At 36.2% G+C, this 27,476-nt stretch overlaps 1 protein-coding gene across 1 annotated transcript in view; it reads left to right on the plus strand.

The window, feature by feature from the left end:
• The window catches only part of Epha6 (Eph receptor A6), a 962,116-nt gene that overhangs the window by 565,769 nt on the left and 368,871 nt on the right, over positions 1 to 27,476 (plus strand). Inside the window, 1 exon segment of the mRNA NM_001419529.1 lies at positions 3,711 to 3,873. Within this exon segment, the coding sequence (NP_001406458.1) occupies positions 3,711 to 3,873 (163 nt within the window).

A 27,476-nucleotide genomic window follows, 5' to 3' on the forward strand; every position in this document is an offset into this window, starting at 1 on the left:
AGGCTCTGCTCCTGTTTGTTTGTTTGTTTGTTTGTTTGTTTGTTTTGTCCAATTCCACTGTGTTAGTTTTGGTTTATCTTCTCTTGTTTTGTTTTATTATATTATGCTTTATTATTACATCTTAGAAGCATGATGCTTTCTAATGAGAGACAGAAAGGGTGTGGGTCCCAGTGGGAGAGATGTTGGGGAGGAACTGAGTGGAAGAGAAGGAGGGGAAGCTATGATCAGGATATATCTCCTGAGAAAAATAATTCACAATAAAAGGGAGAAAAGAGTAACAAATGACCATTACTTGGAAAAGAATGATCAGGAAATTTTTACTACAGAGAAAACATGAGAAATTATAATTTTAAGAACAGTGAAATAAAGGTCTGGCCTCAGTGGCAGAGATTATGTCTAATCCCACTAAGTGACTTGAGGTGCCTGGGTGGGTTGGTACCCAGGAGGGGCTTCCCTCTTCTCAGGGGAGAAGGAGAAGGATGGGTTTGTGTTTGTGGAGACATGGGAGGGTGGGCTGTGAATCGGGATGTAACGTGAATAATAACATGAATAAGTAAGTTAACTAATAGGAAAAAGTTCTATAGCCTAAGAAAAAATAAACAAATAAAACTCTCAGCAAAGTCAACATTCATGCCATAAAACTAACAATCCTGATTAACAATGATGCACTCTAGAAAAGCACCTGCTGCACTCTAGAAAAGCACCTGCTGCACCCTAGAAAAGCACCTGCTGCACCCTAGAAAAGCACCTGCTGCACTCTAGAAAAGCACCTGCTGCTCTCTAGGAAAGCACCTGCTGCACTCTAGAAAAGCACCTGCTGCGCTCTAGAAAAGCACCTGCTGCACTCTAGGAAAGCACCTGCTGCACTCTAGAAAAGCACCTGCAAATGATGCCTTCAAGCATATTTCCAGTCGCTCTTGCTGAGACAGGCAAGGGACCTAGCTCATGTGCTGGATGGTTTCTACCTCATGACAGCTATTTACATTTGGAACATCTATGTCAGCAAAAGACCAGTTAGCCAATATTCTAAAACCACAGTAATGTACTATGCTTGAAGTAGATAAAAGCTGACTTCATTTCCCAGGAGTTTAAAGCTACCAAGAGAAAATGTCATCTTCCAGGAGCTCTCCTCTGTGGTGAGCAAGTAAATGACAATATGTGAGAATGGGCAACTACTGTGTAGCTGGTCAGGAGTTAACCACACTTCCTGCCTGACAATGTTTATATTAGAGATGTAACTACAAATACTACATGCATGTCAGACACAGAAAATCTACCTACAGTAGGCATCCTTGACTCTGTAACTTACTAAATAGGAAATTACTATTGCACTGTGTATTTGTAAAGCAGTGAAGACAGTATATAATTGTTCGGCCGCATTTAAGAGTAAAATTTCCATTCGATACCATCTGAGTCAGAGAATAGGACTTGAGCATTTTTAACTGCTTTCCAATTCTTCCAATAGTCATCATTTCATATGATAAGGCAGCATTGAAGGCACAGCATAACTTCTCTAGGGCAGCAAATTATAACAAAGATAGAATATTTTTTCCTGCACATGAGATTAAAAAAATGTTAATAAACTTAAATTTCTACTTGAAACAATAAGGTTAAAAGGTATATTTCTATTTTTCTATGCCATGTATTTTTATTACACATATCTTGACATAAGCTGATGCCTGCTTTCAGTTCATAGTGGATGATTATATTCATCAATATTTTATAGACCTGGTTTCGTTTCCTTGACTCTTATACTGGATACATAGATTTCTATTTAATTTCTATCACTTCTCGGCCTTTTGACTAAGATCAAGTGTAGTGTCTATTTAATTTCTACTCTCAAAATTGCAAATTCATATATATTTTTCCCAAAGTTGCATTCTTTATCACTGATAATACTGCTATACTTTAGTCATTCTCATAATTCAAAATAGAGATGTAAGATTTGATTCCACCATTGATACACACACATACACAGAGATATATACACATACATATACATATACATCACATACATATATCATATACATATACATATATAGAGAGAGACTGAGGTAAATACATGTTATATGAAGTTCAGACACTATATATTATGTAAGGTTATGTAAAACAAAGCCATATGTTTAATGGTGAGTCTTCTGTTAAGAACTTCTTTTTCCAAAGCACCATAAGAGAAATCATTGTCATAATTTTAAACCTTAAGTCAGAACCCTCAAGTACAGGGAACTTGACACATTCTTTTGTATCTGTAGCAATGTGGATTTTTATAATCTTTTCTTAGTCTAGAAAGTCTCTTAAAAAATAGTAGTTTCCAGGCCAACCCGAAATGAGATCCTGACAATACAGACAGGATTAAGCATCAAATGAGTCATTTGATTAGAGACCCTGAAAAGCTTCATCCTTCCCTCAACAGGATTTTTACATTTAGACTTAAAAGAATTCGCTTCAGAACCTGTTGACCTAGGTTGATCTTTGCATTGAGAAAAATTATTTGTAAAAAATATAGATTCACACTTTTTTTCTAATATTCTTGGGTATTTAATTTATAGATTTTTTTCAATTTTGGGGTAGTTACATATACATGAGATAACCTAATCTGAGCCCCAAATTCATTTAAGCTTCCTATATGTACAACTGAAGATAATTTTACGCAGTAGTTTCAGTGGGCCAGCATCCTGACTACAACATACCATATGAGTATGATGTGAATCTGCCCACAGAAGCCATCATGTCAGGACCTGAACAGTTCAGAATGCAAGTTTGTAGGGTAGTTTGCATTTTACAATCCATTTTGGATGTCTTATTAAACTATGAGTTCTTAAAGGAAAACTTTGTAACCCCACAACAATAAAAGTTTAGTTCACCCCCACCACCATGGTCTTATGAACAGCCCCTTCCAGAGAGAGGTAAAAGGAACAATTCAGTTCTGATGGAATGAGCAAGAGCAGCTACATACAGGACGAGGATCTCCAGGTCGCTCAGAGAGCTAAAGTAACCCCGAGTAATGTGGTGAAGTAGTTAAGCGTAAAACCAGGAAACACAACCACACATCCCTCCAGGCCAGTCTTCAATGGGTGCCATGAGTCTTCCCTGCCTTTCTTTTGTCATTGCTGTTTTAAGGGCACATCTTGAAGCCCATTTCAATCACTATGTATGTTGCACATGTCTAAAAGTGGAATCCAGCATCTCATGGGGAGAAAAGTCTCATGGTTTTATTTATTAAAGTTCACATATTAATGATAACTTCTGGGAGATCAAAGTTATAAATAGAATCAATTAATTGCTACCGAATGATTTCAAACTATATTTTTTACCTCACCCATAGGTCAACCCACAGATACCCAGGGCATTTTGGGATACAATATCATTGGGTGGAAATATTGTTTAATAAATTCATGATTCCCAGAACTAATACTGATGTGTCTAATCCAGTGTGTCCATTTTGATGATGAAGCTGCTATTCTGTTGAGACATGTTCACAGCCCAGTTAGAGTCAAAGTCTAGTCTAAATCACCAACGTCCAAGTATAGTCAATATAGGTAACCATCCTATTGATAATTTCCCAAATCAGACACAGCATATATATAATGCTGATCGACTAAGTGCTAAATTGTGGAAACCCATGCTTACACTAGTTTTCCTGGGGACCGTCTCTAGGAAAGGGTAGGGTCACACTGCCTCATTTCCTTTCTCCTGTTTTCTGTCCCTAGGAGCATGAACAGCTCACCTATTCCTCCACGAGGTCCAAGGCCCCAAGTGTCATCATCACAGGCCTCAAGCCAGCCACCACGTACATATTTCATATCCGAGTGAGGACTGCGACAGGATACAGTGGCTACAGTCAGAAGTTTGAATTTGAAACAGGAGACGAAAGTAAGTTTCACTTGATGATGTACTGCTAAAATTAAAAAATGCCAATTTAGGACTATTCTAGTAGATATCAGAGTATAAAACCAGGTGACCCGATTTCTAACAGACCCTTCCAAATTGGGTACGCTTCATATGAATACCCACACTGTCATTCAACTTACTATTTTAATGTTAATCAATAAATACCTTCTGAAATGCCTCGCTCTCAAACAGTCATAATGTGTCACAAATATATCCTGTTATACAGAATTTATCAGTCATGCTATTACACAGCATCTTAATGAACGGTGTGAGTCTGATTGTTCACCAACCCTGGCATCATACTACAATACTAATTAAAACTGGGGAGACATAAAGCCCTGAACAAATGATTTCAACACTCAGTGCAAAATATGGATGTTTGGCTTGTTGTCACAGTGGCCAGGAGACACATTCTACCAATGTGTACATTACAAGATTAAATATAGAGGCATGGGCTTTGTGATAAACTCACATTATTTCCCCCATTCAGCATACTGAAAACCAAAAGCAGAGAAAGACTGATGCATAACAACCATATTAAGATCTATTAGTTATCAACCCAGATATAGGATTGAATACAAAGATCCATTATTCTTTCATCTTTTTAAGGTACTAGAGAGGGACCAACATTGCCATCCATGTCTAGTCACTCAAGAATTGCCTGAAGTATCAAGCACTTCTTATACTGTTCTGTAATGTCTGCTGTTTCCACAAATAGTCCTACCTCCTCCTAGGAGCCTTTATGACCTCTCTGTTCAGAATTGGAGGCATTCATATCACCTTTGTCACGTGCAACCAGTCCGATATTTTTAATTCAAATTTACATTTTCTTCTAAGTCTCTGAATGGTAAACCACGAGTACATAAATGTCCGTAGCTCTTCAATATACTCCTGTATCATTCGGAGCTTCACACAGAGCATGTGTTTTAGGTACTTTACACATTATTTTCGAGCACATATGCTTACCTGATGCATGACAAGTAGTTAGGGAAAGATGGTCAATAGAATGTTACAGGGACACATCTTTGAATAACTTTATATTGATTTCATTGTGCTGCTGTACTTGGTGATAGATAAAATGTATTCTTAATAGCTTTAATGACTATCACAATATTAAATGTCTACATCCTAAGTATTCTTCTTTATTGATTAACTTGATCTTTCTCTTAAAATCTTTCTTCTTCTGCACCGAAGTTTATATTTGGTCATGTAACAGAATGTTACAGATTCTTAAGCCACTAAATATTGAAGACTTTGAATTAGGGCTGGCTTAACACCAGGCATGTGCATAATTCTACACTAAACATTTTGTACAAATTATTTCCTTTAATTCGAACAGCACCATCCCTTTTTTAGAAACATAATTAGCAGCATCCATAATTGTATAGTAGGCGGTGAAGGTAATAGATAAAAGCCCTGGAACTGGCTAACAATAGCAGAGGAAGACAGTGAATGCTGTGTTCCCAGTATGAAAGTGACCTTGATTAGACCCTTAAAAAGACAAAGATTCTGAGAAGAATTCAAAAAACATTTGTCTAAACCTGGAGTTTGGGTATGTGAAACGGTTTCTACTCAATTTACAGCAAAAAGAAAGCTCATATAAAGGCACATTTTTCATTGTATTGGCTCAAAATTGCATTTCAAAGCATATTGTTTATGCCCAGAAGAGAACTGAGTGAACAATGTCCTGGTAGAATGGGTGCAAGTTTGCCATAATTTAATAATATGATAATATGCACCCCAGTTGATAGCATCTGTCTCTGCCTCTTCATCTTCTCCTAGCTCATGTGTAAATTTTTATAGCTTTAGTTTCTCAAGTAGTATATGAACTATTATGATGTCAACTTTATTACTAAGTTCTCCCTTGTGTCTTCCATTTAATTAACTAACTTTATAATCCACTCATAGAGAATGGGGGGGGGGGATTAGCCTCTCTCATTTAATGGCCTGTTTCAATTTTTTTTAAGCAATCAGAATAGTTTACTATTCATTCTCTCTAGCTGTATCTATTTTACTATGTTCAGGCTATAGTTTAATAACAAAAAACAAAAAAATAAAGAATGGATTAGTTCTATTTCAAAATTATAATGATGCTCTTAACAATTAATGAATATTGTCCTCTAAATGATAGTAATAGCCAAAGAATAGTCATAGTAATATCTCTTGTTCTTCAAGGTCAATGACTTCACTTATATACTCATTCATTTATTCACTCCTGCATCATTAAAATATGCTAGTAGAAAGTATCTAACAGATATAAAGACTATTAATTACAGTTGGTAGACTATAAAATAGCTTACTTGAACTAGCTTGGTAGCTTTCTTTCCTCCTTTTCAAGAACAACATTGTTACATACATATATGGAGAGATAATGATGATAGATTAATAATAGGTATTGATTGATAAGTAAGTATCTGTTTAGTTGCATACATAGTAACATTATTTTTTGGTAGTAAGCTAGCTCTGTATTATGCATATATCTAATATTTTGTCACTATTGGCACTTATTGCTTACCAATTTTATACTGGACTGGTTATATACAGTGCTTGATCCCCTTATACTGCTGTTATGATAGAGTTAACAAAATTAGAAAAATAATAGTAAGAAAGAGGAAAATAGTAAATATCTTATGTGGATTCTTGAAATACATATAGAACCACGGTGCAGATGATAATTAGTTATTTTTCAAAATTAAAATAAAGTGATATAATGCCCCCAAAATACTAACAAGTGCAGTTCATTTTGATGAATGAACCTTCAGAGAATGTGAATTACCTCAAACTTGTCAATGTCCTTATAGTCAGAATTTTTAATAGATGAAAATTAAAATTAAAATCCATATCACTAATATTTTCCATATCCTTAACACTGCTTTAAAACATATTTCATATGCTTTAAAATAAAAATTTGTTAAAATTATATATATTTTAAACAAATGAAATTATTTAAAGATTATGAAATAAAAAATTTTATTTTTTTATTTTTTCAAATATATATTTAAACAACTATTTCATATTGACATCATTTTAGGGTCACAGATTATAATGGTATATGTGTGTACTGAAATACAAAATAAAATATTGTCAAATAATAGTTATACTGTACTTTCCTTTGCATTCTATTTTCAAACTATCCAAAGGAAGCAGAATCCATAGTTAAAGGCCAACATTATTAGAATATTGGAGTCCTATAAGTGATGACTAGCTATTTACTTCTTGTCTAGCCCTAATTGTTATCCGAGTGACCTGGGAGAGCCAATACAATACTTTTCCCTGAAAATATTACTTCATCGTGCAAATTTAGGTTTCACCTGTAGGCTACATAAAACACTGATAGCCCAAAAGCTACATCTGTCAGTAACTGAGTGAGAGTAAAATGTACAGTAACTGAGTCTTAATGACTGACTTTTTTTATATATCATAAAATAAACACAGAATAAGAGTCATGATTAGCATTAACCAACTAAGATTTCAATTGCTGAATTGCAGCAATATTTAAAAGAACCATATCCTGCATTAAACATTTATACCAAAAATGGAATGTAGATCTGAATGAACGGCTAATCATTTAAGTATTTTGAAAACATCTGTTAAAATTAGCTAATATATTGGTCTGATTAGAAGCAATTGGTTCTCTTGAACAGGGCGCTGAGGAGAGTGATCCTGAATGTTCAGGTACAAGATGGCTTCTTTCGTTATGCATCCTTCACATTTCTAATAGGCGAATTTTTATGCTCCATTTTGTCTACATATAACCCCTAAATCTTGGTGATTAAATAACCACATTTCATTGAACAAACTATGAATTTCTCAACAGGTATTCATCTTCCTCTAAATCTAATCACAATAGACATCATTTCTCTTCATTTGTCCTCATGTTGCTGGGACTTTGTGAAAGTAGTGTTGCCTGGATAGTTCAAACACAAAGATTTTATAATCTCATCATTACCTCAGGTTTCGAAAATTCCAACTGCAACATTAAGAAAACTCTTACACTTCAGAAGTTTAAACTAGCTCACCTATTTCTTGACCAAGTCCTGATGAGCAAGAAACTATCTCTGTTTGGGGGTATTTTCAATAATATTTTATTATGCAAAGGCTAAGTTCATTACTATAGTAAACTCTTTGAAATGAAGAATTATATTTTATTTTGTTTCTAATATACACAGCATTACTAGCTTTGTTTCCAGTAACAGAATGAAATTAGTGGGTCATGCAGATGTACAATATATTCAATTTTAATTATATATTAGTTATGAAGTTTGAGAGCACATGTGAGGGACAAAACATTTTTAATGTATTGTTTTTAAGTCTCTATTCCATTTGACTCAGTCTGTTGGTTCAAACACAATCTGTACTGCTTCAGTTGCCTGGAATGAAATTAGCTGCACCATTATTAACAGCAGCCAGAAATGTTGGAACAATTATTAATGCTGGACCATGAAGCAGAAAGAAGACCAACTGACCCTGGTGGAACAATAAAAAAGTTAATTAATCAAGCAGTGGGTATATTTCATATTTATGAGTCTACTCAAAGGAGGACAAATTCCAGGGTATAATGCATTAATTTGACATTATCTCCAATCAATAGTGCACTCTCTAAATTGGCAGCTATAACCATGTAAAGACAAAAATCAGTGGAAAAGAAGGCTTTCCTAGTATCAGATTGTCAGACTACACAGCAGTCTGTCTTATGAAGTAATATAGGTTCTTCCTAAAGTGTGTGCTAAAGGAAGAAGGACTCGTATTTACTAAGTGGTAAAGAAACTTGCTTACTTATATAGGATTTATATAGGGAAAGAAATCTGATATAATTGCTGCTATTAAGACTCTACAATATGATATTTGCTGATTCTAATTATTTCTCAAGCACTATTCACTTTTTAAGGAATGCTTTTATCTTGCCAGTTATATAGCTCAAAACCTGAAATATATGGAAGAGCAGTCCACTTATTTTCCACATGTAGTAAATAAGGGAAAGAACAAGTTTAGACCCTTTCGTGCCAAGACTTACCTTTTGCTCATTCAATATCTCTGTGTACTTTATTTTCTTCTGTCATTCCCTTTTTTTTACACAATTGGATTTTCTTTGCTCTCGTTCTTTACCTTCCCATAATTGATTATATTCCTCTCTCAGCAAACATAACTTTGAATGTAAAGGCAGATGATTAGGAAACTATATTTATAGTCTTTGAACATCAAGCACGAGCATAGTTCAAAGAGCTATGAGGTGTTTTCATTCACTGTTCTGTATTAGTGCACACATGTCAGGCTAAATATGATATTTTAAAGGGTCAAAATAATGAAGCTAGCATCATGTGTTTATCTATGCAGGATATAGAGGAAGAAGTACTATTTACCCAGAAAATAGAAATCTCCCTTTAAGGAAAATTGGACTGGGAAAAAAGGATACTTTGTTTCAATTTTGTGAGATCAAATAAGGATTTGAAAAGATAGGAACTAGGCTTATGTACCATGAGACAGATTGAATATCTTAATGTGAAAAATATTAATGATTATAACTTGCTAAATGGGCTGGAAAGAAAATCATTAACAATTACCAGATACTTAGAGGCTGTACTGTAAAACATGAATTTTAAAGTACAGTGTTAGAAATTGGTTTATACATAAAAGCGAAGTAGCAAACAAGTAAACCTACTATTAAAGAAGATAGATAATGATATATGTTGAGAACCATAAGAACCATAGTTCACGTAGTAACCATCACACCTTGAATAATAGTTGTTTTTCTATACATGGGGCGGGCGTCATATTTTGCTTCTTTATTTTTTATTTGGTGTGTGTGTGTGTGTGTGTGTGTGTGTGTGTGTGTGTGTGAGTGTGTGTATTAAACCAATTTCAATTAAACAACACAATTCCAGCTGTACATTCTATGGTGTTCATTAGGTACTCAGAAATTGTTCATTTGTAGCTGAAATATGAACTCTAATCAACCTATCTTTATTTTCTGTTATTATTTTCATACCTCTTATGTTGCTTTACATGCAGCTGGCTAAGAAAGGCATTCTGTGAGTGACAAAAGGACTAATGTTACTCAAGTTATACATAACAATCCTTTCAAATTACATACATCTTATCGTTCTCCATTTATGCCCTCAGTATTCACTACTTTTAAAACTCTCTTACCTATTTTGATTGCTGCCTCCATCCCCCTCACACAATCTCTCCCCCTCTGAGAGAGTGGAGGTTCCCCTTAGGTATCCCTCCACCATGGCACATTAAGTTTCTGCAGATCTAGGTGCTTCCTCTCACACTGAAGCCATACAATACAGTTCAGTTAGAGGAAGTATTTCACAGACAATAGCTTTAGGGATAGCCATGACTCCAAACTGTTCAGGAATCACAAGAGGATTGAGCTTCAAATCTGCTACAGACGTATGGAGTTGGGGGGAGTGCATAGGTTCAGTCTGTATATGCTCTTTGTTTAGTGGTTCAGTCTCTAAGAGCCCCCAAGAGTCCAGGTTAGTTGACTCTATCAGTCTTCCTATCTTCCTGCGAGTTCCTATCCCCTCAGGACCTTCAATTCTCCCCCAACTCTTTTTTTAATTAGATATTTTATTTATTTATATTCAAACGTTATACCCTTTCCCAATTTCCCCTCTGGAAACCCCCTATCCTATCCTCCCTCCCCCTGCTTACTTCCATCCATGTTTGGCAGGTCTCTCTGTTTTAGTCAGCAGAAGAGCGGGTCTCAAGTTGGGCTGGTTATTGGTTGGCCATTCCCTCAGTATCTGCTCCATCCCTTATCCCTGAATTTTTTGTAGACAGGATAAATTTGGGGTTGAAAGTTTTGTGGGTGGATTTGTATCCCTATTGCTCCAGTGGGGTTCCTGCCTGGTTATAGAAGGTGTCCTCTTCAGGTTCTATATCCTCATTGCTGTGAGTCTCAGCTAAAGTCACTGCCACTTTCTCCTCGGTGAGACAGGAGAGGGGACCAGAGGGCCAGGAGAATGAATGAAAATCTGCAGTATTCACTATTATTTGTCTCTTGTATACATTATTAACAAGAAGCCATGTGTGGAATGTTCAAGAACTTCCAGAAACTCCCCTGACAGCCATATTATGGACTTACTGGCAGAGGTCTTTATGTCACTCACAAAATTTTATTCTAATTCAACTTGATTTGAGATGCATTTTCTTCTATCAGCCATCATATAAATTGTCTAAATTTTTCTGTCAAAGTTATCTGACTTTAAATCATTGGATTCTTCTAAGGAACAAAAATCCTCTAAAGACATGTGAAATTGCTCCAAATTTAGCAGAAAAAAAATACATGCTCAATGTAAAAGTTGAAGATTTGAAACTATACCTCAGGCTATAAGAATCTGCTTTACAAAGCATCAGGGACAAATGAAACAAACCTAATTTCACATAATGACCACATGGATGATATCTTCCATACCATAGTACATATGAGCTACTCCTGACTCCTCACCTCTGTGGAGACATGATCAGGAGTAGACTAAGAAGGAACTGGAGTGGGATATTGACAATGGAAGTTAAAGGATAGTGTTTAAAGACATGAGGGACTTCATCTACTTTTAAGTGCCAAATATTGATGACATGGATATGGCTCTGTGAGAAAGGCTAGAAACACTAGGTACCAACATGCAGCTGTCATTGAGGGAACAACAGCCTGCAAAGACAACACAGCTTAGGTGTCTCTTAGAGTACACCCCACATTGGTTTAAACAACATAGTAGACCATCATCCCTCAGAACTGATAAGTTTGATTTGAATGAAATTGTCAAAATATTTAGAACAGGTTAAAACTATTTTATATGACATATAAAATGTTAACTATGATAATTAAGTCAGAACTTTAAGGTACACTATAAATTTTCCCAGCACTACTCAGAAGTCATTTCAAACAATCTATACTACCATTATTTAAATTTGTACTAACCTAAAACAGATCGTCCATTTTTATTTTTGTCTTGCTATGAAGTTATAATACAGAATGGGCATATGTTTCAAAATAAACACGGTCAGAACTCCTCAAAGGCATGTGTTAAGAATTAAGAAGCAGCCTAAATATTTTCTACACTTTACTTTTCCAAGGTATTTCAATATAGTTTATATGATTCTACTTAGCAAAATCACAGAAGCCCTGTAAAGGATTTAGCTGTGTGTGCAAAAACCCCCGTGTGTATCTGTAAGCACATTATTACATTATAAAGTAAGGTCAGTAGCAGAGAATGCCCACCTTGCTTCCAGGTAGGAAACAGCTGATATGTCATAAAATGAACTGCTTACTCTTTGGTGCTTTCTAGAAAACTGAGAACCCATTTAAAAATTGTCTTGCACTATAGTTATTCTTGTGTCATATATTTGCTGAATACATTGTCAGGAAATACCCTAAATCATTTTCAACCATTTCACATATTAAAGTAACATAAAATGCTAGAATATTTCTTACTAAGCTAGAAAATATGCATTCTGTCCCTAACTACACTTCCATACTGAGATTAAAAGTTGAAATGGGTAGTATTCTAAATACCACTTTGAAAAATATCCTGAGAACTTACAAAACTGCAAATTTGATTTTTTTTCCCTAAGTTGAATGGGGCCAAAATTAAAAGTCATTTGACAAAATGCTATCGCAGGCTGAATACTTAATGGTCTGTGCATTATTTCACATCTTCACTCAATTAAAACCAATCAGTAAATAGCTATACCAAATACTATGGTAGACACTGTAAAATGAAAGATCAAAATGGATGAATTCGCTGCCTGTTTTTACAAATTTTATTGATAAAGTCAGAGAATTAAATATAGCTATAAAACAGTGAACTAAGAGGAAGGAGAAAAAGGAGTGTGCCAGGGGCCAGCTGTTCCTTCTTCTTGTTTCTCTCTTGAGGTGGCAGAGGGAGAACAGCATTGGCAGGGTCAAGACTTGGCCTTTTGAGATATTTAGGGTTGCTATTTAATAATAAAATGCTTACCAATCATCAGTCTAAGTCACTTGGCTTCAGTAGCTGATCTGCCTGCCTAAGTTTCTCTGAGGCCAGAAATTGCAGTCTCTGGTCCTTAGAACCCCATAGTGAAACACCAGAGTATTAAGTAAAATAGCCTTCTATCTCTTCAGGAACTATGTGGTTCTAAATCTCAGCCTGCTAGTTGAAGTCACAGGAAGAAAATGGACACTTTGAAAAGTGATTTTAGCCTTTATTTCTAAGGTCTTCAGTTCTCCAAGAAGTTTTACAAAAGTTCTCTTCTAAAGTGTTTCCGTTGTAAGTTCTCTCTGCTGTCTTCTAATCTTGCTCTTTCCTCTTGCTCTCATGTCACAACAATGCCCTTACTCTCAATGCCTTTATTCCCAATGCTATAATAGACCTTTGCTTCCAATACTTTTACTTCAAAGTTTTCTCTAAAAGTTTTCTAAGAAAAGGTCTTCTCTGAAAAGTTCTCACTAAGTGGTTCTTATTGAGTTCAGTTCTGTCTCCTCTCTTTGTCCTCAATACTTATACATCTTTCAGAATATATGATCACATGATAAAAAGTTTGCCACCAGTTTACACATAAATTCATATCATACATTGAATGGGAGGTTTATAACAGGGACTGTTTACATGCATATCCATTAAGAGTAATTATCTGGCTAAACATCATCTGTCACTAGCTCTACAGGTTCATTGAAAGTTAAAAACCATAATTTTTGTGACTAAGGTATTAGTGAAGTTTCCTATAGATAAATCCACTCAATATTTGATCTTCTGCCCTTGCACTTATACTAAATCATTAGGTTTCTTTTTATGACCTTTGGTTAATTGTTTTACACCTGCTTAGTTATATGTGGATGCGTCCTTGCTATCTCAGAAGCAATTTACTCATGACATTTGAAGACTGGCAGAGTTCTCATTTACAATTTTGATGATCAGAGAGTACTAAATAGCAGTCCTATTATGAAAGAGCTTTTATTCTTATAGGATCATCACTAAGAATTAAATCATCTACTTGTCTATATAGCATCACTACAAGATACTACTACATCTTTGTAGTGCTGCAAAAATCTGCTCAGTGTGTGTGTGTGTGTGTGTGTGTGTCTGTGTGTGTGTGTCTGTGTGTGTCTGTGTGTGATAATATGAGAAAAAAGCATAACAATAGCAGGAATCTTTCTTGATATGAAATCTCCTCAGTCTTGCCTAAAGAAGCAAACCTATAATTATCTTTAATAGTTCATGGTGAAACTGTCTTAGGAAGATTACCTGCTAGTTTTTAGCTTCTCTTTCTTTGATGGCTTCTGGCAAGAGAGAGATGTAAACATGCTTGTCATGGGACACTTAGAGAAGAGGATATATCCTAATGGAGACTCCACAGTTAAGTAAAACTTGACCTTGAAAGTGAAGATGTGATTAACTGTATAAATGGATTAGTGTATTCATAAGGGCAAAACCTTCAACATTTAATGGTCCCATATGATCCCATGTCTTTATATACCATAATTCAGATGAATGTCAACATGAACTTAAAGAGACAAAAGTTTTCTAAACAATAGCCACAAAGCTCTGACTTGAGAATCAGCACTCTCTTTTGAAATGCACTTTTAAACTAATGACTTGCTGTATTTCTTAGAAATAACACTTTATGAGTGAGAACAAGATCAGGGGTTAGCAGAGATTAAGTCATATACAGGTACAAGAAATGCAAATCATTCCTGCTGAGGCTAAAATTTCATGGTTTCTCATTTTTCTTCTAGTCATCTATAATTATGACAATTGGCAAGCTATCCAGGGCAAGCTTCCCATAACTAACTTGTCTAGAGCCAAACCTAGCACATCTAATTTTTCTTTACTTTATCCATACCAAAATAAACTTTTCCAAATATCCTTTTATTGCCATCCTGTAGCTGTCATCACTTTCTCCTTCCCTAGAGACTACTTCAGCCTTCAGAATTCACATACTGAAAGTGCAGGAACCTTGGGAATTATTAATTTAAATTCTAACTCATGCTTGCTCTCTGCCAATATGCAAACCTGAATGTCTCTCCTTGACAGTTCATATTTGGTCTTTGGAATTTCAAGACACAATGAATTATGGGCTTTTCACCAGAGGCTCCAGAGAAAAGCACAGCAAAGCCACCTCATGTCAAACTTGCAATGAAATTTTGGTGTTGCAGAAGTCTTGGAAATTAAGTTATCTGAAAGACTTTATGAATCTAGGTGGAAGGGAGGTAATGGAGATGTGATAGCAAAGCAAAAGAAGACACTAGTGTCACATAAAGTGTCACTGACTTGTCTATGAGCTACTTGGCTGAATATTATAGCTAGTGAAGACAGACTGATACCCCCCAATAAAGCAGCATATGACATTGTTTCATTGCTCATGAAGGCTAAATTCTACAGTTTCTCCTCAATCAAAAAAAAAATTTTTAAAATGCTATAATACCTTCCTTTACTTTAAAATAGGAAATTCTTGCAAAATAATTTAAGGTCTGCATGGGATTACTCTGGATAAGCATCTAAACTTTCCCAGTTGTTCTTTTTGTTTTGTTTTGTTTTGTTAGTTTTCTTTGGTTTTGGTTGGTGTGGACTTTGTGGGTATTTAGGGAGGCTTTTTGGTTTTTTGTGTGTTTTTTATTTATTTTTTGCTTTGTTTTTAGTTTTGTTGGTATTAGGACATAGAGAATCAACTTGATCAATTTAAGTATTAGACTCATTAAGCATATTCATGTGCTGTATACTCAACCATCCATCAATTCAGTTTTCCTTAAATCTCACTCTGTATTCAAATAAAATATTCCCTACATGATGGAGATATCGTAGAAATAATCAAGAATATGTTTCTTTAGAGGTTACATGCTCAAGGGCAAGGAGACACAGTGAATAAACAATAAGAAAAGTAGCTAATATTTCAGGTGATACAGAGTGCTGCAGGGAGACTCCCTTGAGCCCCAGGTGTTTATTCCCCATGTTATGGGAAGTCTTGATGAGGGCTCATAGCTACAAACATTTTGCCTGGCCTAAGAAAGCTGCGTGCTATAGAATCATGACAGTATCACCCCCAAGCCCCTGGAGCAGAAAGAATTCAAGTCTGCTCAATGTAAGTCACAGAGACCTCTTTGCTTCAGTAATGTGTAATTTTGAAGAGCCACCTAAACTCCAGAATTCCCCAACATTTGCTGTGATCTTTGTTGCTTCCACATAGCAGATACACTGCTACACGAATCCCTTTCTGCTACATGGATCCCTTTCTGCTAAATGGATTCCTTTCTGCTACATGAATCACTTTCTGCTTCCCCCATATATCCTTGCTGAGACAACATCTCATAACCCTATCAAATGCAGGAATGCTGTGCATAGTTCATATTGAATGCTACCTGAGATCATTAATGAAAGATCCTTGGAGGAAGAGCAAGACTGAAAAGCAATATGAAGAGTGTCTACTGTCTACATGAGACCAACACTCTGCAGTCCAACACACTTCACACCTGGGCCATCATACCTGTCATAATCACAACTGTAAGCAAGGCATCCCATGGAAACTTCATGGAGAAAAGTTTAGCTTCATCATGGGAGATCAAGAAGTACACAAATAACAAAAGAAATAAGAAAAAATTTTACAGTAGCAAAAGATCCATGCTATTCTATTTAATAGATATTTCACAGATGAACAGATCCATAAATAGAACAAGTGGAGAGGAATTATATAAATATATTTTAAATCCACATTTGGTACTTGAATGTACAATGTAAATTTCGAAGCTAGACTTTCTAGATGCCAGAGAAGGTTGTGTCACTTCATTGTTCTATGCCCTAGCTTCCACATCTGGAAAATGGGGATGAGAATTCCACCTAATTTCTAAGTGTTCTTATGAGCATTGACTATTTAGCAGAATAACATGTAACTGGAAGCAATCAATAAGCATTATTTAATTATTGTTTCAAACTCTAAAAAATACCATTCTCAAAGTAATATTGCGTTTTTTAAAAAATCCTGTATCTTTTTTCATGTAAATTTTTTCAATAGAACAGCCTTTAACTAATTATCTTGGTTTTTTCATTTGACACTTACTTTTCATGGACATCATGGATTTTGTGATGTTAGATTTTATTTAATAATTATGTGTGAGATATAAACATTAGTGAATTCAAAATAACACTGCCCTCCTAGAATTAAGTGCTATGAAACATATTTAACAAGTAAGGTTCCACATTTCAGCTTCTGATAGTCTAGGTATTTTTTCTAGCAAAGAAACAATATGCAAGGGAGAATATGCCAGACCTATGTCAATATTATCATTTAATGACTCAGAGCCACTGTCCCTGTTACATGCATGATATAATAGCTTAACAGAATGTAGAATCACCTGGATGAGAAGCCCTTAAACATTGTCCTTTAGATATTACCTTGATTTAGGTTAATTAATGTGGGAGGATCTAGCTTAACTGTGGCCCAACTGTTAACTGTGGGACTCTCGGGCTGTATAATAGAGGAGAAAATGAATTGAACATGCAAGCATCGTTGCTATCTTCATCTGCCTGACATTACTTCAAGCTTCTGCCCCCATGACCTTCCTATCATGATCACTATAACCTGGAACTGTGAGCTGAACAAACCCTTTTTTCTTTAAGTTGGTTGCTCTGAGTATTTTACCACAACAGCAAAAAGAGAAACAAGGACATATATTAATCAGATTATTTAAAGTTTTGCTTTACATAGCAAATCTCAACTACTGCAGCTAGACTATCTATACGTAAGATTTGTTTCAGTTATGTCTAACCATATAACCATGGTTAGCAGGTTAGTTAAACTTTTTGGGCCCTAGTTTTACCCTTACTATGGAGTTCACTATGTATCCCAGAGCAGCCTCTAATTCTAATCATCAGCCTCTGTATATAGTACTGTCACTTTCTTGTGTGATTGGTGTGAAAACTCTGTAAGTTGATATGTGTGGTATGTTTAGAAGTATCAATGTTATTAATAGCCATACTAAAAGCACTTGTTATTATAATCATAAATATTGCCCCTCTTCTGAGAGAGTCTCATCCATTGAATGTATTGTAATTCTGAAGGACTATCCTGAGCTATGAATCACCTGATACTTAGATTCATAAAAGATGAAAGAAGAAAATTTAAAGTGAATATGAATAAAGTTTTGGCAAGCGAACTTCCTTAGGGTACCTACTGTGAAATCTTCAAGTTGAATTGAACATCTATATATCTGTTTTGCTTTGCAATATCACGATACTTAAAACTTGTAATTTATAAATAGCAGTGGCATATATGGCTAAAATTTCTAGAGCCAAGAAAAGTTTATTACCTTCATTTATATGGCATCTGGTGAGGCCAGAGAGCATCACAGGGTGAGACAAAAGGAGAACATTAGCACAACGTGCCTCTTCCTCTATATAAACTGTTATGGTGATGTGGGGTCCATCCACGCTAGTATGGGATCTCACTTAAGCTTCATGACCTCAAAATGACCCTAACTCCAAATGTCATGACCATATCAATATCAAGGTTGAGTTTCCAATACATTCCCAGGGAAAAACAGTTTAGTCTTCACAGGATCCATAATGACTTACAGCAGTTTAAAAATTCCACAGCCATGCAGGTAATTCCCTTGGACAGGAATGAGCAAACCAAAGAACAGTAAAGCTACCTGTATGTTGAAAATTGTGTATTGATCAGAAGAAGTATTAGCTCTGTTTCTTTTGTGATACAGTAGCTTGCTTGAAAGATTTTCCTTTTACAAATGTTAGACAGGCAATTTTGAGAATATTTCAACCTCCATGAAATCATACTTTTCAACATTACATAATGACTGAAAAGAAGTCTGCTCCATTCTTTACTTAATTATTCTAAGTTAACTGGCAGACAAGCAGAACACTGAATAGAAATGTACCCAGGAGACTCAGGTTACCTAATTACCTTCAGCATATTTTTTTTCTTTACTGTCATATTCTTTATTGCAACTCTCAGTGCTTTCGGAATCCTTCTAAACCATTAACAGCTAACTCCTGTCCATTAGGGACCCACTTCTCACCATTTTATTTATCCATCTCAGGAAGTGCAGTTTTTATAACTACCTAGCTGTCTTTTTTGTCATTTTTTCTCACTTATCGTGCTTAAATGTCCACAGGGATAGTAGATCCCTAGCTGTATGAAACAAGCACATGCAGTAAACGTACCCAAAGTAGCACATATGGTCAATTTTTTTAAAGCAAGGTATCTCTAGAATAGAGATTTCTGAGTTAAATTCAGCAATATCCTTGAAGTTTATAGAATACATCACTCATGATCAGATTTTGCCCAACCCGTGAGATAGGGCAAATAAAATAAGCCTAATGAGCTTTCATAAGAAAACAGCAAACAGTGAAACAAAGTTAAATATTCCTATCTATCCACCTCTCAATTCATTCAAGGCATGAGTATACACCATGCCTAAATGTATGGGGGGTTATTTCACCTTTAAACTGATGAGTGGCTCCCAGAATTTCCCCAGCTCAAGGATATTTATATATGAAGAGGTTAGGAAAATTTCCAGATGGTCTAAAAGGAGAAACCTCCAAATGTGAGTATCCATCTTGTACTTGTAAAACTGAGGAGTCAGGACATCAAAGCTCAACCTGGAAAAAGTTTGAAGCTGTCAAATAAATGAGTTGAACTAGAAAAAAATTATCCTGTGTAAGGTTTTCTAGACACAGAAAGACAAATATAGTATGTAATTGCTTAAATGTGAATATTGGCTGTTACTATGATGATAACCAAGCTATAATCCATAGAATCACAATAATTAGATATAATATTTATTTTGAGAGATAGAGGGGCTGGAATGGAAGGATCAGGTGGGCAGGGGGTGAAAGAAAGGGAACGGGGAAGAGGATTATGAGAAGAAACAGCTAAAATCAATGTCCATTTGAAGGGTAGTGTGGAAACCTAATACATTAGAAGCTTCCTTAAACACAACGCATACACACATGCATACACACACACTCACACATGCACACACACACATGTACATGCACACACGAATGTCTGATGTGACTTAAGGACAACTCTACAAGACAGAGGCCATACCTAACACTGCTTAGGTGATCAAGAATCTGAAACTACAAAGTCATATGACTGGTCTTTAAAAATGACAATAAAAAGATACCTAATGACATTCTGCTATCCTCATAGATCAGTGCTTAGCTCAGACTTCATCAAAGAAACTCCATCCTACAACAGATGAGAACAAATACAGCCACTCACATGCAGACATTATGAAAAGAGAGAGGGCTCGCTCTCAGGACACACGCTCAGCCCTAAATGGGTTGACTCTATCAATGCCTTCCCTGCCCTCAGGGCTCAGAGAACCCTAAGAGGAAGCAGAAAGAGTATGGGAGACAGAAGGACTAGAAGACACCAAGAAACAAGGCCCTCTAATTAACATGAGCAAAGCTCATATAAAGTCACAGAGACTGGAGAGCAACCCCAAGGCTTGCATAAGTCTGCACCAGGCCCTTTACATGTACATTAAAGCTTTCAGATTAAATGAGTGAGCCTCTGATACTTGTGTATTCTCTTGGGCACTTTCACTTCTGTTTGTTTTGTCTAACTCCAATATGTTCGGTTTTGTTTTATCTTATTATATTTGGTTTTATTCAAAAAATAGAAAAATAGGATTTGTTAACCTTCAAAAGAAAACCAGTATAAAAACATTCCTTTGAAGCTTTGTCTCTGCACTTCCAAATGCAAGAAAACAAAAGAAAAAGAAACCTCAGTATATGAATTAGTCAGGCTGATAAGAAAATGAAGTTCAGGAATTTTCATATGTGCAGAGGGCTAGAGATGACCTCTATTATATTTTCTTAATCACTAGATATTTTAATTTTAAAAAAGTGTAGGAAAATATTCCCAAACTTGTATATGTTACTAATTGAAGTCATTAGTAGCAATCTCTGAGGATAAAATCGTTACAAGGACAAGCAGATTTCAATTCCAGTGAAAGGCTGAACTTTCTCCCTAAGCCAACTTTTATCACATACTGTCGAAGATAAATGGATGCCTGCTCGGGAAGAATAATTGAATGGAGAAATTTTTAATTTTTTTAACTTGCAAATCTCTTCTCCCTCAGAACATTCATGGTAGTTTAAAATATATATCCTGAATGTTAATAAATTAGAAATGTGGTCTGGAAAGATGGTCCATTGCTTGAATCACTTGTGGCTTTTCTAGAGGACCTGAGTTTGGTTCCCAAAATCCATGTTCTGAAGCTAGTGAACACTTGTAACTCCCCCTCCAGGGACTCTGACACTATTCTTCCAGCCTCCACAGTCACCAGCATGCACATGGCATAGCGTTAATGTCAGGACCACACATAAGTATACAAAGTATGAATATAATAAATTAATAAAAATTACATTGGACTAAGAAACCAAGTATCAGAAACACTTCAACACAAAGGAGCATGGACTCACTCTGAGACCTGTAACAGAGGTCACAGCATATGCATCATCTTGGCCCAGGATTCCTGGCGGCAACGAAGAAGAACATTTTCCCCCTGCACACATAAAGCACAGATACCACAGGGAAGAGATAAACAGGATTCAGAAATATGGCTGTAGGCAGTTTTTCAGGAAATGCAGAAAATTTATTGGTTTTTTTCCCATAGGCATTTTCTGTCTATAGCCTTGAAGAGAGCCAAGGCAAAATGTCAGCAGTCAAGTGAGATTTTTGTTTTCCATATTGAGAATGAAGGGAGAAAATAAAATTACTTAAGAAGTTTCATACATAAGGACTTCACAAGACAAAAGAAAGATACCAAAGAAGCTAGCAGAAAGAAAGAATAATATTCCGTGTTGTTTTTCAATAGACTGTTCATTACCAGAAACTTGGGATAACCTTAGATTCCCTTAGATTTATGTAATTACTATACCATGATTTAGCCTAAGTAATGACTTGGCAGGAATGACCCCTCACTAAGGCCTCAAAAAGGTGTGAGAGAGACAACCTGGAAAACTCCCAGAAACAAAGTAACCAATATTCTTCTTCATCCCCACCCCCCACCCAAGAGTGACATAAGAAAGGTTAATGCTCTACTAAGACACGCTTGCCTACAGACACATTTGCCCACACCAAAACGGCCAAAATAGTGGTTGGTAACCCTCAGTCCCAAGCTGAAAAAAAAAATGAGAATATGTTCATTCCACTTTGGCATCAGATCCCCACGCTCAAGGAACCCCAACGCTATGACTAGATAACAGACACTGAACAGTTTTCTCAAGTCCTTCCCTTCAAGACACAGGACGAAATAACTCCCCTCCTCAGAGGATGCTAACAGTGCTGCAGTGTGTCCCCATGTGACCTCCAAAGTTCAGTCGTCCTACCTCCACATCATAGGTACTGGGAGTAACGGCATGCACCACTGAGCCCAGTGCAGAGGAACCCAGTGCACTGTTCATGGAGAGCTTTGAATGTGATTCTTTTACTTCAATAAATAACGCCAATTCCTGGAAATAAGGCGAAAAGAAATTGAACTTCTTTTATTACAAAACTCAAGGTGCCTAACAAATATTTGTACCAATTTGAAAAATGAAACCTCCCACATCTAGTCTGAAAGAGGATGCAGGCCATTGTCGTTAGGATTCCGCTTTGAATCTGCTCCCACAATTAGATGCACAGTAGATTGAGAGCCTAGAGCAGCACACCACAGGATACCATGAGGACAGATCATAATGGCCTGGAAATGTTTTAAAGCAGATGTTCTGAGTCATGGAGAAGAACCTTAGGAGTATGCTCCCGACAGACAAAATTCTGATGAGCTGTGCCACTCTGGAGCAAGCTTCTGGGATTAGCTGTGGGCAAGTCCACCACACAAACAGAAATAGCTCCTCATATTGTGTAGAACTATAATCAATTGCTTTTAGTCTACCAAAGAAAATTAATTTAGCTTTGATGAAGTTAACAAAACTCAATTATTTTTCTGGCAACAATAGAATAGCTGCTATTTGTGTCCTTAAATCAGTTCTTAAAAAACATTAAATTCATAATGTTGTCTTTATAAAAGCTAACTTTCTATTTCCCAGGATGGCCAATGCTGATTTTTTTCTACTATTATGTTCTGTCAAAAAGGATCATAATTTAAATATAAATAAATAATAAAATGCTAGTTTCTATTACATAACATCAAAGATGATTGGGTTCAAGGTGTTTTCTTGTTTAGTTGAGTTGTAAAGGGATATTTAACACAGCTGCACACACACACACACACACACACACACACACACACACACAAAGCCTCTTTCCCTTTGCAGTGTTAAACACTAAAACTAATCCCCATACATATTACACAAGCACACCAATTATACAAGAACACAAGCACTCTACTACAGAACCACGTCTACAGCCCTTAAATCAACCTTTCTTCCCTCCCTCCGTGTGTGTGTGTGTGTGTGTTTGTGTGTGTGTGTGTTTGTCTGTTATTCTGTCTCTCCCTATAGCTCTCTATCTCTCAAATTAGAGAAAGATCAAGATTCACAACAAGCAGTTATCATTTCTCTATCCTGGAACTCACTGTGAAGACCAGGCTAGCCTTAAATTCACGGAGGTCTACCTGCCTCCCCTTCCCAAGTGTTAGTGAAGGCATGTGACACTTCTGCAAGGTTAATATGAAATTTGTAATTGGAGTTTTATACATGAGTTCTGAGAAGAAGCCTGATAAAACTGACAAAATAAAAATGCATATGTATGAAGCCATTTTTTTATTTTCCCAGGAGGTTGGGGATGTTACAAGTAGACTGACTCCCTCTGACCTGCTAAAAATTGACATCGGTGACAGAAATATCTAAACTTTGGCTTGTGGACAGCTTTTACCCACAGAGAGAATGTGAATGGATCACTAAATGTTTGTAGGTGGCAGTATCAGGTCACGACGTCAGGTGATTGGACACGGTAGAAGAGACTTATGAACCTCTTTTGAATAGCTTCCATGTGATCATCCCAAAACTTTCCTCAGAATTCATTGTCAGGGGATGCTGAGCTGGCTATTGGCAGAGAGTAGATGAACCACCGTTAGAAGCCTAGGCTCTAAGTTACTAAGACTATTGGGTCTAAAAGCTAGGAAACACTGGCCCTCAGCGCCAAGGCCCAGCATTAGCATTGAGAGGGTTCTGAGAGAGAGGGTGTGTAGGAACATTTCTACACAGTTCATATAAACAAAACATGGTAAATTCAAATGACATCAAGCAAAGCGGCAGCCTCTCACCAGCTTCCATGTATTTGACTCTAAGATTTGGATAGTAATTTTATTCAATGGTGGTTTTGATTTGCACAGCTCAGCCACATCCTAATTTTAATTAGTCAAATTACTAAACTACCCAAAGTGTTGTCTACTCATATGGTTTCAGTTTGTCATTGTACACATGTTACATTTTTCTTTTTCTCTTTTCATTAAATAATTTACTTATTTACTTTACATCCTGATTGCAGAGTCCTTCCACCTACCCACCCAGTGAAATCTATACCCTTTCATGCTATCTCTCATTAGAAAACCACCAGGCATCTTAAAAACAGGGGCAGGGGGGGTAAAATATGATACAATAATAACAAACTTGAATGTGACAACAAACAGAACAGAATAAGAAAAAGAGAGAGAAACAAAAAAAAGCCAAAGAAAAAACAAGACACACACACACACACACATACACACACACACACACACACACACACACACACACACACACACACAGACACACGGGATGGGGGGAGATGGATAGGGGAAGAGAAATCACACAAAAAGACACAAAATCAGAAACCATGATACACAATCAAAAAACTGTAGAGGAAACAATGTCCAGACAGAATTTATGAGATAAAATATTAAAGGTACCATTGAGTTCATTTTCTGTTGACCACCTGCTGGGCATGGGGCCTGCCTTTAAGTGTGGTTCAGGTACTCAATGAGCCATTCAATTTTTTTTTTTAACAAAAGTCTTTTTAAAAAATAGATCTATCTCATTCCAGTCCTGTCCATCCACTCATGGGAAAACATCTGCGGACACTGTGCTTAACACTGAACACAAAGAAAACCAGGCCACCAAAGGATGATATAATAAACAAAGAAAAATTATTAATGTTGAGGCAGAAATGAACCTGTATATTTCCTATTCTATTCCCTTCTCCATGCACAATATGCATATGATTAGAATATTTTCTCTGAACTCATTACAGTAAATAACATTCTCGCTATTCTCAATCTTAAGTAGCAGAAACACAACTGATTCAATGAAAAAGTGGGACTTGGATCCCACATGTAACTGGTATATAACGGGGACACTGTGAGTTCCAACACAACCCAGGGTGACGCCCCTGATGCAGTTCTGATAAGCAGTCTTTCTATATTTCCACAAGAATTAATATCTCCATTAAAGTTACAATTTTGAGTAAAGACACACATTTTCGTACCCATGAGCTTAATAATAACAAAAGCAATGGAACACAGACAGCTGCCATTTTGTTTTTCCTTGTATTTACAAACAAGTCCTGAAGGTTTTGTGGCTCTTCGCATATCCAGGTGACTTCTAATGAAGTTTCTTTGAAATAATATGTTTTTGTTCCTAAACATCCACTCAACCACTTGGTGAGCTGCAAAACCCTTTCAAAATCATTGCAGATTGAGCAGAGGACTCACCACCCCCTTGCATCTAATCAAATTATTCTTTTCTCTCAATTTCTTTAAGACCCTGATACATATCTATATTTACTTAACTTTAGTAGATTTCAGTTGAGGCTGGCTTATCTATTTCTGCCACTAAAGGGAAACTTTTATGAGGATGAGAAACTGTGTTTTAGTTTCTATCTCAGAAACACCTATCTTTATCACAAAGCTTAAAACAAAATTATTTATTTATTTTTGGAGACTGCTTCAAATGTAACCCAGGTTAGCTTAAACTTTCTATGTTACCATGAATGACTTTCAGAGCTCTTATAACTTATATCATCTTGCTTTCACTTCTCAAATATATGTATTACTAGCATGCTTGATTATACCAGTTTTTATTCTTTATTAAAATACTTTTTCTCATACACATATTTTGATCATATTTATGCCTTCCCAGTTTTCTCCCTAACTCTTAACAGATCTACTCTACACTTCATGACCTACACATCCCCAATTTGGTGTGCTTTTATTTTTAATTATTCACTGTGGTAGTTTGTATGAAAATACCCCCCCATAGATGCACAGGGAGTGGCATTACTGAAGCTGTGGCCATGTTGGCCTGTGAATCAAAATGTAGACCTCTCAGCTCCTTCTCCAGCACCATGTGTGCCTGCCCTCTGCCATGTCTCCTAACATAATAATGGAGTAAACCTCTGAACCTGTAAGCCAGCCCCAATTAAATGTTTTCCTTTATAAGAGTTGCCATGGTTATGGTGTCTCTTCACAGCAATAGACACCTTCCTAGTCCAATTTGTGCAGTTCATAGATTTTTAAGGCATTGGGAACATCCTCTAGAACATGGTCAACTCACAAGGAGTCATATTCTTAAAGGAAATCTTTCCTCGTGTAGGAGAGGGAACTTTTGAGCTCCTCCTCTTTATGGTAGATTGTTAATGGCCTTGATCTTGTAGAAGTCTTGTGAAGCTACCCTGAGTTTATCAATTCATCAGCCCTGTGTCCAGAACACACTGCCATCCCCCAGCCTCAACCTCTGGTCTTACAATCTTTCCACCCCCTTTTCCTAGATGCTCTCTGAAGAGTGGGAGAAGGAGGCATCATCCACAGTTTAATACTGTGCTGAGATTGGAAGTCAGGGCTTCAGGAATGCAAGGAAAGCACTCTACCAACTGAACCAATTCCTAGAGCCAGTGCATTCTTAATGATAAACATTTTTATTATCATGAATCAATACTGAGCCAACGAGAATGTAATCCAGAAACTTTCTACTTTTTTATTTTTTTAATTTTATATTTAATAATAAAAAGTATTAGTAGTGGGTGAGTGGGAGTATAGTTGCACAAGTACTATGGTGTGTGAGTATGAATAGGTGTGTGTGTGTGTGCGCGTGCACACGGAGTAGGTTAGAGAACAGTTTGAAGAGTTGGCTTTCTCCTGCTACCATTGGTTCCAGAGACTTACATCAGATCAAGCTTGTACAAGTCCTTTTTACCACTGAACCATCTTGCCAGCCTTCTGAACCTTTTGCTAAATGCGCATGCATGTATTTTAAATTGCCATTACATTTTTGTTGTACTTAAATCTTAAGACCTACAAGCCATGTAAAATCTGTGATTTCTATTAGTTATATATTTAATTATAAAGCTTTTTACTTCAAACAGTGATTAAAAAAAACTAAAGAAAGCCTCAGATTGCATAAATCTGATGATTATTAATATGTTACTGCGATTGGAGTCAAGACTGTGTCTTTCTGTGTTCTTTCTTATTTCTTTTTTTTTTTATTTTTTTTTATTTATTTTTTTTTTATTTTTTTTTATTAACTTGAGTATTTCTTATATACATTTCGAGTGTTATTCCCTTTCCCGGTTTCCGGGCAAACATCCCCCTCCCCCCTCCCCTTCCTTATGGGTGTTCCCCTCCCAACCCTCCCACCATTGCCGCCCTCCCCCCATAGACT

Source organism: Rattus norvegicus, chromosome 11 (assembly GCF_021556685.1).
Source record: "Rattus norvegicus strain SHRSP/BbbUtx chromosome 11, alternate assembly SHRSP_T2T, whole genome shotgun sequence".
NCBI classification, from domain to species: domain Eukaryota; kingdom Metazoa; phylum Chordata; class Mammalia; order Rodentia; family Muridae; genus Rattus; species Rattus norvegicus.